A 13942-nucleotide genomic window follows, 5' to 3' on the forward strand; every position below is an offset into this window, starting at 1 on the left:
TCCTGTGCGCCTTCAGGCTGCTGGTGGATGTTACGAACTGTGGCTTGATCGATGCTGTCTCTTTCGCTACATACCCGTGCACACTGGGAGGTGCAGGGACGCTCGGCCTGTCAAATATGCTCGCCGCCAGAGACACGTATCAACGACTGCTGGCAGAGTTCCCTGACCTCACCACACCTACGTTCTCATCAGCGGTGGCCAAGCACTGCGTGGAACACCATATTGCCATCGACGGCCCCCCGGTCTACGCACATGCTCTGCGCCTCGACTCTGCTAAGCTCGCGATCACCAGGGAGGAGTTTTCCACCATGGAACGCCTCGGCATTGTGCGCCGCTCAGACAGCCCGTGGGCCTCCCCCCTGCACATGGTTTCTAAGGCTGACGGCCTCTCCTGGGCCTTGGCAGGGTCCGTTCACTTGGGACTCGGTTACGCTGCCATGGCTGCAGACAAAGACATCCAGGCCTATCGGACGGCTGCTACGGGGTTGTGGTGGGAGGATGTGGTGTTTGACAGCGCCAACGCCACACTCCTCTGCGACGTTTCCATGGGCCAGCCCCGCCCCATGGTGCCCACTGGCTGGCGGCGCCATATTTTTGACGTTATCCATGGCCTTTCCCACCCGGGTGTTAAGGCGTCCACTAAGCTGGTGGGGGCCAAGTTCGTCTGGCCCGGCCTCAGGAAGGACGTCAAGGCCTGGGCTGACTCCTGCGGGGCGTGCCAGCGTTCCAAAGTACACTTCATACCAAAGTCCCCTTGGCGCCATTCCTGATGCCCGAGAGGCGTTTTGACCATGTGAATGTGGACCTGGTGGGCCCCCTGCCCCCCTCCCACGGGTTCACTCACCTCCTCACCATGGTGGACAGGACCACTAGGTGGCCGGAAGCTGTTCCCCTGTCATCGACCACGTCTACTGAGGTGGCCCAGGCGTTCATCGGGTGCTGGGCAACGGACTTTGTGATTGGTTTCATCGGTCTATGAAGGCCGCTCTTCGTGCCAGCCTCACGGACAGCAACTGGGTTGATCGCCTCCCGTGGGTCATGCTCGGCCTTCGCTCTGCCCCCAAGGAAGACCTCCAGTCCTCGTCTGCCGAGCTGGTTTATGGCCAGCCGCTGCATGTCCCGGGTGAGTTTCTCCCGGATGCTGTGGCCCCCTGGTCAGCAGTTTCTCATCGAGCTGTGGCCCGGGACAGTGCCAAGGCTTTGGCTCCGATTCCTACATCTCACCACTGCCTCCCTCAGTCCTACATCCCCAAGGATCTGCTGTTGGCCAGGTACATTGTCATCCGCCATGACAGCCACTGTACCCCCCTGCAGCCCCTCTACGATGGGCCCTTCCGCCTTCTGGAAGCGGGGCCTAAGACCTTTGTGGTGGACATGGGGGGCAAGCCGGAGCCGATCTCGGTGGACCGTCTCAAGTCTGCCCATTTGGACCTGGGTGGGCCAGTCGAACTGGCCCTGCCCTCATGGCGTGGACGCCCCCCTTCTCAGGCCCCTGGCACAGTCTCGGCCCCTGTCAGGGCTCCGGCTCTGTCCCCTGCCCCTGCCCCCGCCCTCATACCCATTCAGGGCAGCCGTTTTGGCTGCCTGGTCTCCCCCCCGAGACGTTGACTGTTTCACTGAGGACTGTTCGCCTATTGGCTGTTTGTGTTTCGCTGAGTACTGTTGTGTTGCATTTCTTCGTGATGGTGAATTCTGGGGGGGGGCCTGTGTGGTGATACACAATTGAGGGTAGATTCACCAGGGGCTGCTGCTCCTTTAATGCGGACATTCAGAGTGCTGACGTAGGCACAGCTTAGAGTTTCCGGGGTGGAGCCATGTTTGCAGCAGCCTAGCGGTTGGTTAGCTGGTTGCCAGGAGAGATTGTGCTGTATCGGTGTTGTTTTGTGTGCCGAGTAAACGGAATTGACTCAACTCGATCTCTCCGTCTCCTCATTCCTGCACTCCCACAGTATACTATTACACGGATAAATGTTAATCACATACCTATACTATTACACGGATAAATGTTAATCACATACCATGTAATAGTATATTATTACACAGAGAGATGTTAATCACATACCAAATGTTAATCACATACCGTGTAATAGTATACTATTACACAGATAAATGTTAATCACATACCGTGTAATAATCATCAATATATTTATCACCACCATCACATTTTATCAGTGATGCTTATTTTTTGCTTCACCTCTCAGATTATAACTGGCCTTAAAATAAGTCACACTTGTGTAGTTCTGAGCAGTAACGCAGTGCATAAGGTCACGGGAAAATATCATATCTGTTAATGTATTCTTTTTGTTCAGTCTTCTTACTGTATACAGAGGTGTAAAAGATAAGTATTTCATATGTATTTAATAGGAAGTAGGTGTACAGTGGATGTAATCAGGGTGGACACTTAAGCACCATTATTAAACATCTGTTTTCACAAAATGTCTTCAAGAAACTGTGCAGAAGCTTGTGGGCTCCACGCTGAAGCACCAGTAGACTACTCTTCCCAGTATCACTTCCGGTTTCCAACATGGTGCAGCTCCAGCTTTCATGTGCATCACCATGCTGGTTTTTGTCTATACCGTTTTATGCAGACACGTGGTCATGTCGTGGTCATTAAGTCAGTTCTCCAAAAGGGTTCGTCCATTTTTAGAATATGGGAACAAACCCAAATGTCGCTTTACACATTAATCTTAGGATCTCTAACTGGACTCAAACGTGAGCCAGTTTAGTCTTCATAATGTTGACCTGGACTCATCAATGTGACTGAGCTAGAAGAGTGCATTTTCGGCGAACCACTACTGCCATCTAGTGGCGGGTTTCTTTTTGGCACTTGACTTCTCAGAAACGTTGATCCCCAGTATGCCTGAGGAGAGTACCTATGATGTCTAGTCCACAAGAAAAGGAAACCCTCAGGACCGGACGGGATCAGGGACATGTTATACGGACATCATTACTTTTGTGTTTTGTCATTTAGCCAACGCTTTCATCCAGCGTGACTAGCGATGGAGTCAGCAGGTAGCAGGTTATGTGTGATTCAGCCTACAGGCGTCTCAGAGGACTGAACAGTCACCTTGTGACCACTGCTCATGTCAAGAGTCACCAGTCTCAGGGCACAACAAGTAGACTAGTGATGTGAATACACGGCGACTTCCAACGCCACAAATCTGTAATGGGGTTGTAGGGATCATCTATGACTCAGGCATTTGTTTTGTTTTATTTATGAAATAAGTGATTCAGCATGGGTCATATATAGACGCTTAACAGGGTGAATATGGAGGGTGAGCAGGTAAATATTAATATGGATCTGCAGGTCCTGTAGCTCAGCTTCTCAAACTGTCAGGGAAAGACAACATATATAAAGGATTCATAGACTTTCTGGAATGATGCACATACTTTCCGGAAGGATGCACAGACTTTCTGGAATGATTCATAGACTTTCTGTAAGGATGCACAGACTTTCTGTAAAGATGCACAGACTTTCTGGAAGGATGCACAGACTTTCTGTAAGGATGCACAGACTTTCTGTAAATATGCACAGACTTTCTGGAAGGATGCACAGACTTTCTGTAAGGATGCACAGACTTTCCGGAAGGATGCACAGACTTTCTGGAAGGATGCACAGACTTTCTGGAAGGATGCACAGACTTTCTGGAATGATTAATAGACTTTCTGTAAGGATGCACAGACTTTCTGGAAGGATGCACAGACTTTCTGGAATGATTAATAGACTTTCTGTAAGGATGCACAGACTTTCTGGAAGGATGCACAGACTTTCTGGAATGGTTAATAGACTTTCTGGAAGGATGCACAGACTTTCTGGAATGATTAATAGACTTTCTGGAAGGATGCACAGACTTTCTGGAAGGATGCATAGACTTTCTGGAATGGTTAATAGACTTTCTGGAAGGATGCACAGACTTTCTGGAAGGATGCACAGACTTTCTGGAAGGAAGCATAGACTTTCTGGAAGGATACACAGACTTTCTGGAAGGATGCATAGAGAGGTGGGAAGTGCACATTTCAGCTCTGTGCATCCTTTACACTGGCTGCCAATGGGAAGCCAGGAAACAGGGAAAGTTATTTTAAGCTTTGACTGTAAAATTCTGAAAACTATGAAAGATGGAGCCTGAGTAGGATAAGCGGCTTGGATAATGGATGGATGGATGGATGGATAATGGATGGATGAATGGATGGATAATGGATGGATGGAAAATGGATGGATGGATGGATTGAGAGAAACTGAAAAAAGTGAATTCTTAAGAAAATGAAAACCTCAATTCTTTTTTTTTTTTAACTCAGTTCTACCCTTCTGGGTAATTCTCGTACTACGTCACATATCAGGTGATGGCGACACATCCGCCATGTTGGAGGACAGCGGCTCCGGTCACAGGGTACGGTGTTGGTGTCAGTGCGATGCTAAACGTGTTGTAGACAGTCAGAGTGACACAGTGTGAGTCATACACAGCAGCTCTCCTGGTTCATGTCTTACAATGGTTAATTTCCTCGCTGTTTCCCTGGTTCCAGTCTGACCCTTTGTGCCGTTAGGCCAGAATATTGTAAAGTTTATTTTACAAACTGTTTTTTGAAGAGTGGCTGTCAACTGCGATGCTCATTTCGTACGTTTGTCCGATTTTCACTTAATATGTGGTTCTTGTGAACTCAGAGTGACATGAGAACTCCAGTGTGAACAGTGGTTGTGGAGGTCTCGCTTCCTCCAACATGGCGGAGCTGTTCATTGTCAATGAAGAAGTCACGTGATTCAGAATAACACATACCATTTCTTTTTTCAGTAGAAAGTGAAAGTACATAATGCATGATGGTTAAAGTAGGAAGTGATGTTGGAAAATATGAGTGTTCCAGTTTCGGTCTGACTTGAATATATATAGCTTTTGTAAAGCAAGTGAACACTACTGTACTGTACTGCACTGCACTGTACTGCACTGTACTGTACTGTACTGCACTGTACTGCACTGTACTGTACTGTACTGTAGTGTTAGGTGTACTTCATAGTCAGTCAATGAAAACGTGTTAAACACAAGACAGTCAAAACAGCACAACAGCGGTGTCGACTCATGTGTCTTGTGTTTTCCACCCCTGGCAGATTCATGGTCCAGCCAGCCATCATGTCAGCCCCAACACCATCACAGTCAGCAGCCCCATGTCTGCAGCCCTCAGCAGGGGGCGCTTAGCTGAAGACCACCATTACAGGGAAGACCATCACTACAGGGAAGACCCCCCCATTGACCGCAGGAAGGAAGCTCTCAGGAAGGGGAACTGTCTCTCCGTAGGCATTCAGGTATTAACCAAAGTGCTAGAGGAGTTGAGTGGGGAACAGAGGATGAGGAGTGTAATGCAAATGGAGGAAGGGGAAGAGGAGGTGAGTGGGATAAGAAAAGGAGCACAGATAAATCTGTGTGTATGGCTTTATGTGTGCATGTATGTAACTTCGTATGGAGACATTTATTTGTATTTAAATTTGCTGTTCTTCACCTGGCTATGAGTATTATACTAGTATTATATTATATAGTGTTTTGTCTATATAACAAAAAGTACAATCTAAATGTAGTTATTGTTGTTTTGTAAGAAGTAGCGGTACAAATGCTAATAATTACACCAGCAGCAGCACATGTAGTGAAGTTTGATCTTTCATCTTTGTGTTCTCTACTGCCCTCCTGTGGCGGATATTGTTGTTATACACCTATCTTTACCGTTTACTTGTGTAATTAAACTCAAGGGATGGATAATTACAAAAACAAAAAAGAAGAAAAGAAAATGGGGATTACTTGTTGCATTACCAAGAACAAACGTTCAACATAAATGGCTGCTGCAGTACTTCATGTCATGCTCACACTGACATGTAACAGGAATAAACTGCTCTGTACATGTAACAGGAATAAACTGCTCCATGGCTGCTGCAGTACTTCATGTCGTGCTCACACTGACATGTAACAGGAATAAACTGCTCTGTACATGTAACAGGAATAAACTGCTCCGTAGCTGCTGCAGTACTTCATGTCATGCTCACACTGACATGTAACAGGAATAAACTGCTCCGTAGCTGCTGCAGTACTTCATGTCGTGCTCACACTGACGTGTAACAGGAATAAACTGCTCTGTACATGTAACAGGAATAAACTGCTCCGTGGCTGCTGCAGTACTTCATGTCATGTTCACACTGACATGTAACAGGAATAAACTGCTCTGTACATGTAACAGGAATAAACTGCTCTGTGGCTGCTGCAGTACTTCATGTCATGCTCACACAACAGGAATACACTGCTCCGTAGCTGCTGCAGTACTTCATGTCATGCTCACACTGACATGTAACAGGAATAAACTGCTCTGTGGCTGCTGCAGTACTTCATGTCATGCTCACACTGACATGTAACAGGAATAAACTGCTCCATGGCTGCTGCAGTACTTCATGTCGTGCTCACACTGACATGTAACAGGAATAAACTGCTCTGTACATGTAACAGGAATAAACTGCTCCGTAGCTGCTGCAGTACTTCATGTCATGCTCACACTGACATGTAACAGGAATAAACTGCTCCGTAGCTGCTGCAGTACTTCATGTCGTGCTCACACTGACATGTAACAGGAATAAACTGCTCTGTACATGTAACAGGAATAAACTGCTCTGTGGCTGCTGCAGTACTTAATGTCGTGCTCACACTGACATGTAGAAGGAATAAACTATTCCCGTGGCTGCTGCAGTACTTCATGTCGTGCTCACACTGACATGTAACAGGAATAAACTGCTCTGTACATGTAACAGGAATAAACTGCTCCGTGGCTGCTGCAGTACTTCATGTCATGTTCACACTGACATGTAACAGGAATAAACTGCTCTGTACATGTAACAGGAATAAACTGCTCTGTGGCTGCTGCAATACTTCATGTCATGCTCACACAACAGGAATAAACTGCTCCGTAGCTGCTGCAGTACTTCATGTCATGCTCACACTGACATGTAACAGGAATAAACTGCTCTGTGGCTGCTGCAGTACTTCATGTCGTGCTCACACTGACATGTAACAGGAATAAACTGCTCTGTGGCTGCTGCAGTACTTCATGTCGTGCTCACACTGACATGTAACAGGAATAAACTGCTCCGTAGCTGCTGCAGTACTTCATGTCATGCTCACACTGACATGTAACAGGAATAAACTGCTCTGTGGCTGCTGCAGTACTTCATGTCGTGCTCACACTGACATGTAACAGGAATAAACTGCTCTGTGGCTGCTGCAGTACTTCATGTCATGCTCACACTGACATGTAACAGGAATAAACTGCTCTGTGGCTGCTGCAGTACTTCATGTCATGCTCACACTGACATGTAACAGGAATAAACTGCTCCGTGGCTGCTGCAGTACTGCATGTCATGCTCACACTGACATGTAACAGGAATAAACTGCTCCGTGGCTGCTGCAGTACTGCATGTCGTGCTCACACTGACATGTAGAAGGAATAAACTATTCCCGTGGCTGCTGCAGTACTTCGTGTCATGCTCACACTGACATGTAACAGGAATAAACTGCTCTGTGGCTGCTGCAGTACTTCGTGTCGTGCTCACACTGACATGTAACAGGAATAAACTGCTCCGTGGCTGCTGCAGTACTGCATGTCGTGCTCACACTGACATGTAGAAGGAATAAACTGCTCTGTGGCTGCTGCAGTACTTCATGTCATGCTCACACTGACATGTAGAAGGAATAAACTATTCCCATGGCTGCTGCAGTACTTCGTGTCATGCTCACACTGACATGTAACAGGAATAAACTGCTCTGTGGCTGCTGCAGTACTTCGTGTCGTGCTCACACTGACATGTAACAGGAATAAACTGCTCCATGGCTGCTGGGTATAATCTAATAGGATGTAAATGATGTGTGGCTCAACCTGCACACACAGCTGGCCAGAATGAATGAATACATGGATACATATGAGCACTGATGTATACATGGATACATATGAGCACTGCTGTATACTTGGATACATATGAGCACTGATGTATACATGGATACATATGAGCACTGCTGTATACTTGGATACATATGAGCACTGATGTATACATGGATACATATGAGCACTGATGTATACTTGGATACATATGAGCTGTGAAAAACACTGATGTAAGCTGTAGTAGGATGGGAAATAGTGAGGGTGCATATTTCTATCACTACAACAGTATCCTCACAATAAAGTACATTCAGGGAGAATAACTTTTAATGGCAATCTATGCTATTAACTACTGACCATATAACAAGTACCTTGACCCAGTAGACCAAATCCCCCTTCATCAGGATCCTGAAAATGCTGAAGATGTATGGACCAAGGAAGGGGGCGGGTCCTCTAGTGAATACATATGTACAAGTGGATGTACATTTATTAATCAATCTCTGTGTATTGCTATTGATAACCCCAAACGTGTGTGTGTGTGTGTGTGTGTGTGAGTGAGAGAGAGAGAGAGAGAGAGAGAGAGAGAGAGAGAGAGAGAGAGAGAGAGAGAGAGAGAGAGAGAGAGAGAGAGAGAGAGAGAATCAGTGAAGATTAGATTTATTCAAATGTGATTTGCTTGGTTTTATGTTAATTTCTAGAAGTCTCCATTAGCTTTTCCCATCAGCACCTGCAGCCTAGCTAGTCTCGGAGGATTCAATATTTGACAGGAATTCATGTAGAGTTGGTTTCATTTGTTTTCACTTTTTGGATGTATTGTGTTTCCTTTGGAGGTGGATGGGCCGCAGGATGCTCTGGATGCAGAAGACCCTTCTAAGTTCACCTCCGTAGGAGTCCAGGTGGAGGATGACAGAGGGTGAGTCACCCATGTGGTTGTACTTCTATTTGCTCTATTACCATTTAAACCGTTCAGTTTGACGGTACAGGAGACTGGCAGAGGTTTAGTCATTATTGCTCTCGTAGGGTAAAATATAAAGACTTGTAGAGTGGAGTTAGTTTTAAATACCGAATGTATTTCCAGCTAAAGGGAGGAGGATGCACAACTTGTCTAATGTGATGGTTCCACTCGCCTCTGAGCTGCCTCCCTTCAGGAATCAGGGACAATTTATTGTCGCCTCATTCATATACTGGCGTACTCAAAAGAGATTAAATGTTGTTTCTCTCAGCCCACAGCAGTGCAACACAAAGACAAAAACACATATCCAACACCTCCCAAAAACGACACCATCAAAAACACACAAAACCAGAGGGACCAAAGCAAAAACACACAACAGTCAACAACACAGTCCATTCAGTAAATTTGCAACACAATTAAAAAAATTTAAAAAAAACACTGTCCAAGAGAACGAACACCAGCCAGGATGACTGTGGGAATTGCCGGTCTGCATGGGCTAGCAGTTAGCTTAGCCTGCCCCGCTTCTGCATCCTGTCAGGCTGCCCTCGGTGTTTCCTCTTTGGGCACAGCTCCGGTCAGGACCGTGGTGTTTGGGTCCACAATATGCAGCAGACCAGGCTCCGTCAGCCGATCCAGCGCCAGCTCTCCCAGCCTTCGACACACCTCCCTCGCACTCCACACGACAACACAAATGCAGACGCAGACAAAAACACTGCACAATCGATACTAGGTGAGGCCCCCGCCAGACTGCCCTCGATGTTATCTTGATGTTGTCGGAACTGCCGCTCTGCGTGGGCTAGCAGTTAGCTTAGCCTGCCCCGCTCTCCCAGCCGACCCAATACCAGCTCCCCCAGCCATCAAATGAAAATCGACGATCACAGACATAAATCCTCATAAAAGTTCTTCACACAATGACACAAAGTCAGATGTGGACGTGGACAAAGACACTGCATAGTTGGAACAGGGTGAGGCCGCCACAAACACGAGTTTGCACCATCTTCTTCCCACACCGGAAGAAAAAAAAATCTTGTCCTGGCCCTTGTCATTCTTGTCTTCGGTCCCTTTTCAACCAAGCCGGTGAGAGTCAACATGAGAGTCCTCCTCTTTCTTATATTAGGGATGGAAAGGGACCACATTCTGGTAAAATGTAAATTCAGTACATGTAGTAGGCACGTGTCATCACTGTATATCAGTCCCGCAAAATGCAGATGTTTTTTTTCCGCTTGTAAGGAAAATAGATATTGACAGGTACACACATACTCTTTTAGTGATATTTCTAAGTATTCATATTTACTATCTACTTTAGAATATTACATATTATGTCCTTTTTTGTCTTTGTGTTGAGCATCCTACTGGGTCAGATTGCCAGCACATGCAAATTTACTTGGAATTTTGACTTTACAATATAATTTTCACTTGTTCACTACCTGACAACTCCTCTTTTTTTCTTGAGTAGCAGCAGTTTTATTTGCTTAATGAACATTTTTAGGTTTCATCTATCAATCTAGCAGAGATGTACCGAAATACTCCATCCAAACATTTTATGTCAATATTTCATGTCCACCAACTGACAGCAGTTCTTCAATAAAAAATGTGAACTCAACTGATAGTTGCATATAGGATTTCATAATTAAGGGGGAGCGGTCCTTTGTCAATAGTCAGTAACCAATGTTACAAAGTCTGTGCTGTTGAAGGCACTAGAGGCTGTCTCTGTAAGTAATTTCATGGTAAACCACAAAACCCTGGAGCGCTTTACATAACTGAACGTTTAGCTGACGATAAAGGATCCTCTATTCCATAGAGTCCTCTGGGGTCTCATGTACCTCTACACATATTAAACATTACATTGTCTCAAGTGCAGAATTACTCTATGATCAAACCGACAAAATGATGAGGCATCTGACTTGTAACGCAGGTGGTGTCCTGCAGCTCAGTCTCAGGTCCACTGTATAGAGGCCTTATACATCTGACAAATTTCAAAGTCCTCAGCTGGACGGGGATAAGCCTTTCACACAGGCTCCCCAACAAAGAGTCTCATGACTTGAATGTAGTTAGTCTCATCCAAAGTAAAGCGGTTTTACATGCCGGCAGGTATGATGATGAGGTCTCCCTTGTTCATGGAGATCCTGATTTGTCCCTGACATCAAAGTAGCCCCGCCCATCGAGGCTGTAGCAGATCTCATCATCCAAGTGGAGGTGCTCCTCAAAGCACATCTTCACCTTTTCTTCATAGTTTGGCAGCTTGTCCTTGTGAATAGTAATCTTGTTCATGAAGGAGTAGCCTTTGTTTTTGCGGCTCTTTGCCAACTGTGGATCCATTTCATAGATATCAGCATTTAGCTTCCAGTAGATAACACAGAGCTTCTGCAGCTCCTCCGAGGACACGGGCTGGTTTGGGCTGCATCTGTGCGGCAGTCTCTGATCCTCGTCAGAGTTGTCCATGTACCAAGCCTCTATTGGGATGGTGCTTCACCTGGAGGGGGAGTTTCACTCCTTGTGTCTGGTTTTCGCAGTTTGGTTTGAGCGGGAGTGCAAAGCTGCTGCTGGTGGTTGTTTCCATATGACACTATAGCCATACTTCCTTCACTCATACAATTTCTTCTTCTCAATTTCGTACGTTTGACTAGTCTCACAATCACATGTTTATTTATGTAATGCTTGCAGGATTCTCAGATCTGATAGGGCTTTCACACTTTTCCCCTTTGCTTTGGATGGACTACAGCCGCATGGATTGCGGATCAGTCCTCTGAGCTTTCACACTAAAAACCAGTTGCTTGAAGTCCAGAATTCTGATGACTAACTTGTTACTTTGTAATGGCTTGAAGCGATACCAAATAGCAACAACCTGAAAGCACACCCCTTGCCAACTGTGATTCATTTGATCAGATTTCTAAACACGGTACTGATCCAAGGCCCATTTCCAAAAAGCAAAGTGGAAGACGATGTTATTTTTCTTGTTCAAAAATGTTCCCATTAGTACCCATGTCGATATAGCACTGTGGGTGAAGAAGAGATCATCTACTTGGTGGGATCCCATAGTGAACAATGCCTGTAGCGAGAAGGACTGGCTGGAAAACGTCAGGATGTGTCAGATAACTTTTAAATGTCTATGCAACACTTTGAGACCAAAGATTAGAAGGAAAGACACCAAAGTTTGAAGGTGAGAGAATGAAGTTATATTCATATAGTTGCCACTCTGGGCTAGTTTTAGTAAAAGAAAAAGTACTTTCACTGGTCTGGTGTTTTAGATATGTGTGATGTGGCGAGTTTTGCCGCGAGCTTTTTGTAAATATGTATGTTTTTCACACATTAGTCCAGTGGCTTAGTGACATGATCGTTACGGAGCGCACAAAAGCGCCATTTTTTGCATGATGTTTCCTTAGGGTCAGTTATTGAATTTTAGCCTAGGAGCCCCTGGCAAATATCTATTTAAAATAGTAATTTGCAAGACTATCAATGTCATGAAATATGTGAAAATTTGCCTAGTAAAATGCAGCCTATATGCATCATAAAATGACCAAATTACATCCAAATCTGATAAAGTTGACTTCTTTAACATTATTAAAGACCCAGAACATGAAGTATAATCAATAATACCTTTAATGCAATGATAAATTCAAACAAACATGCATCATAATGTGAAAACTTGGTGTAGTGTTGTGCGTTACTGTACTTGGTGTCTATTTGTTACAGTTGCATTTATAAAGTGATGAACAGTCCAAATTTGCATTGCTGCATTTGCAGGTGCTACAGTCCCCTTTACAAGAGCATTTGATCAGCTCTCTGCATGCTCTGGAGACCTCTGGAATGGTCAACCAAACTGGCACCCATGACCCCGATTCCTTGGTCCATCCATAGTCCTGTGGAGAGGGAATCACTTGCTGGGGTTGTGTGCTGGTTGCCCAGATCCCTGCTTGATACACTGCCCGTTTCATATGCTGCAGTAGGGCATCTTGAGTGGAAGGTAGTTTCTCCATTGACCGATTCTCTTGACAGAAGAGTTCCTTTCTTTTACGGTTGATGGAGCTCAAAGGACTGGATTTGTCATATAGGATTACAGTCAGTCTTTCAAGCTTCTGGAACTGCTCGCAGTCAACATCTAGTTGCTGGAAGGGATGCTTTGCCAGATAGACAAATGTTTCTGTTGCATCATCATAGGCTTGCCAGGACCGCCAAGCTGACTTCTTACCTTTTCCATTGAATGCAGATGTTGTGTCACAACCTGAATACGCATGAAACATAGGCAGAGCTCGAGATTTGGGCTCCTCTCCTCCATCTTTCCATTTATCCCGCCAGGTGTCAATTTCTGACTTTACAACTTCCAGAAGTGGTGACACTTCTGGAAGTCAGAATACAGGTTGGAGAGTGCTTGAGTTGAGCTGTCATTCAGCATGCTGACCTTAGATGGCAGTAAGGAGCAGAGGTTGGAGATCACATTTCTGTGTTTGCTGAAGCGTCCCTTCATTTGTGATGAATAAAAGTCAGGCATGACTATGAAAAGCTTTTGCCGGCAGTGATTTTCACAGGCCTTCAATGGATCCTCACTGCAGTCCATGCCTCTTCGTGGTCGAAATTCAACCCCATACTTGGCTGCTTGGGAAGAGGTCTTTTGGAAAATCTGCCTGAACTCCATCTCAGAGTTAGCCCTCATCTCATCTGCCTGCTTAATAACAGCATCAGCAGCTGAAACGCAACTCACCAAGTCAAAATTTTCCTTCTGAAGGAAGTGGACAGGTGGTAGGTTTTTGCAAGCATCTTCTCACTCACATTCATGGACAGCATGAATTCTGCATTGTCAATTGAATTAAAGAGCTGAGTGGCTTTGACAGATGTGTCTCCTGTGAAGGTTTCACTGATTTTCTGCAGGCTGGATCGCACAGGGTCTAAAAGCTCGTTGAATGTAACTATTGCGTCGTGGCGTTCGACCCATCTCGTTTCACACAACTTCGTCAGTCGCGTTTTCTTGCAGTCGGGTAAAAGACGCTCCGTCTCGTGCCGCAGACTGCATGCAGACCGCAAAGCTGAATCATGGAAAAAAGTGCAGATTTCCGAGACAATTCCCAAGCAATTTCGCACCATTTGTACAGTGCAGCA

The 13942-nt window shown here is 45.5% G+C and overlaps 1 protein-coding gene and 1 pseudogene across 1 annotated transcript in view; one reads left to right on the plus strand and one right to left on the minus strand.

Moving 5' to 3' along the window:
- The window catches only part of dlgap1a (discs, large (Drosophila) homolog-associated protein 1a), a 365484-nt gene that overhangs the window by 271081 nt on the left and 80461 nt on the right, over positions 1 to 13942 (plus strand). Inside the window, exons 9-11 of the mRNA XM_056293184.1 lie at positions 5099 to 5171; positions 5229 to 5293; positions 8727 to 8809. Coding sequence (XP_056149159.1) covers positions 5099 to 5171; positions 5229 to 5293; positions 8727 to 8809 — 221 coding nt within the window. The remainder of the gene's footprint in view (positions 1 to 5098; positions 5172 to 5228; positions 5294 to 8726; positions 8810 to 13942) is intronic.
- Positions 10785 to 13124, minus strand: LOC130123427 (acireductone dioxygenase-like; annotated as a pseudogene).

Source organism: Lampris incognitus, chromosome 14 (genome assembly GCF_029633865.1).
Source record: "Lampris incognitus isolate fLamInc1 chromosome 14, fLamInc1.hap2, whole genome shotgun sequence".
In the NCBI taxonomy this organism is placed as follows: Eukaryota; Metazoa; Chordata; class Actinopteri; order Lampriformes; family Lampridae; genus Lampris; species Lampris incognitus.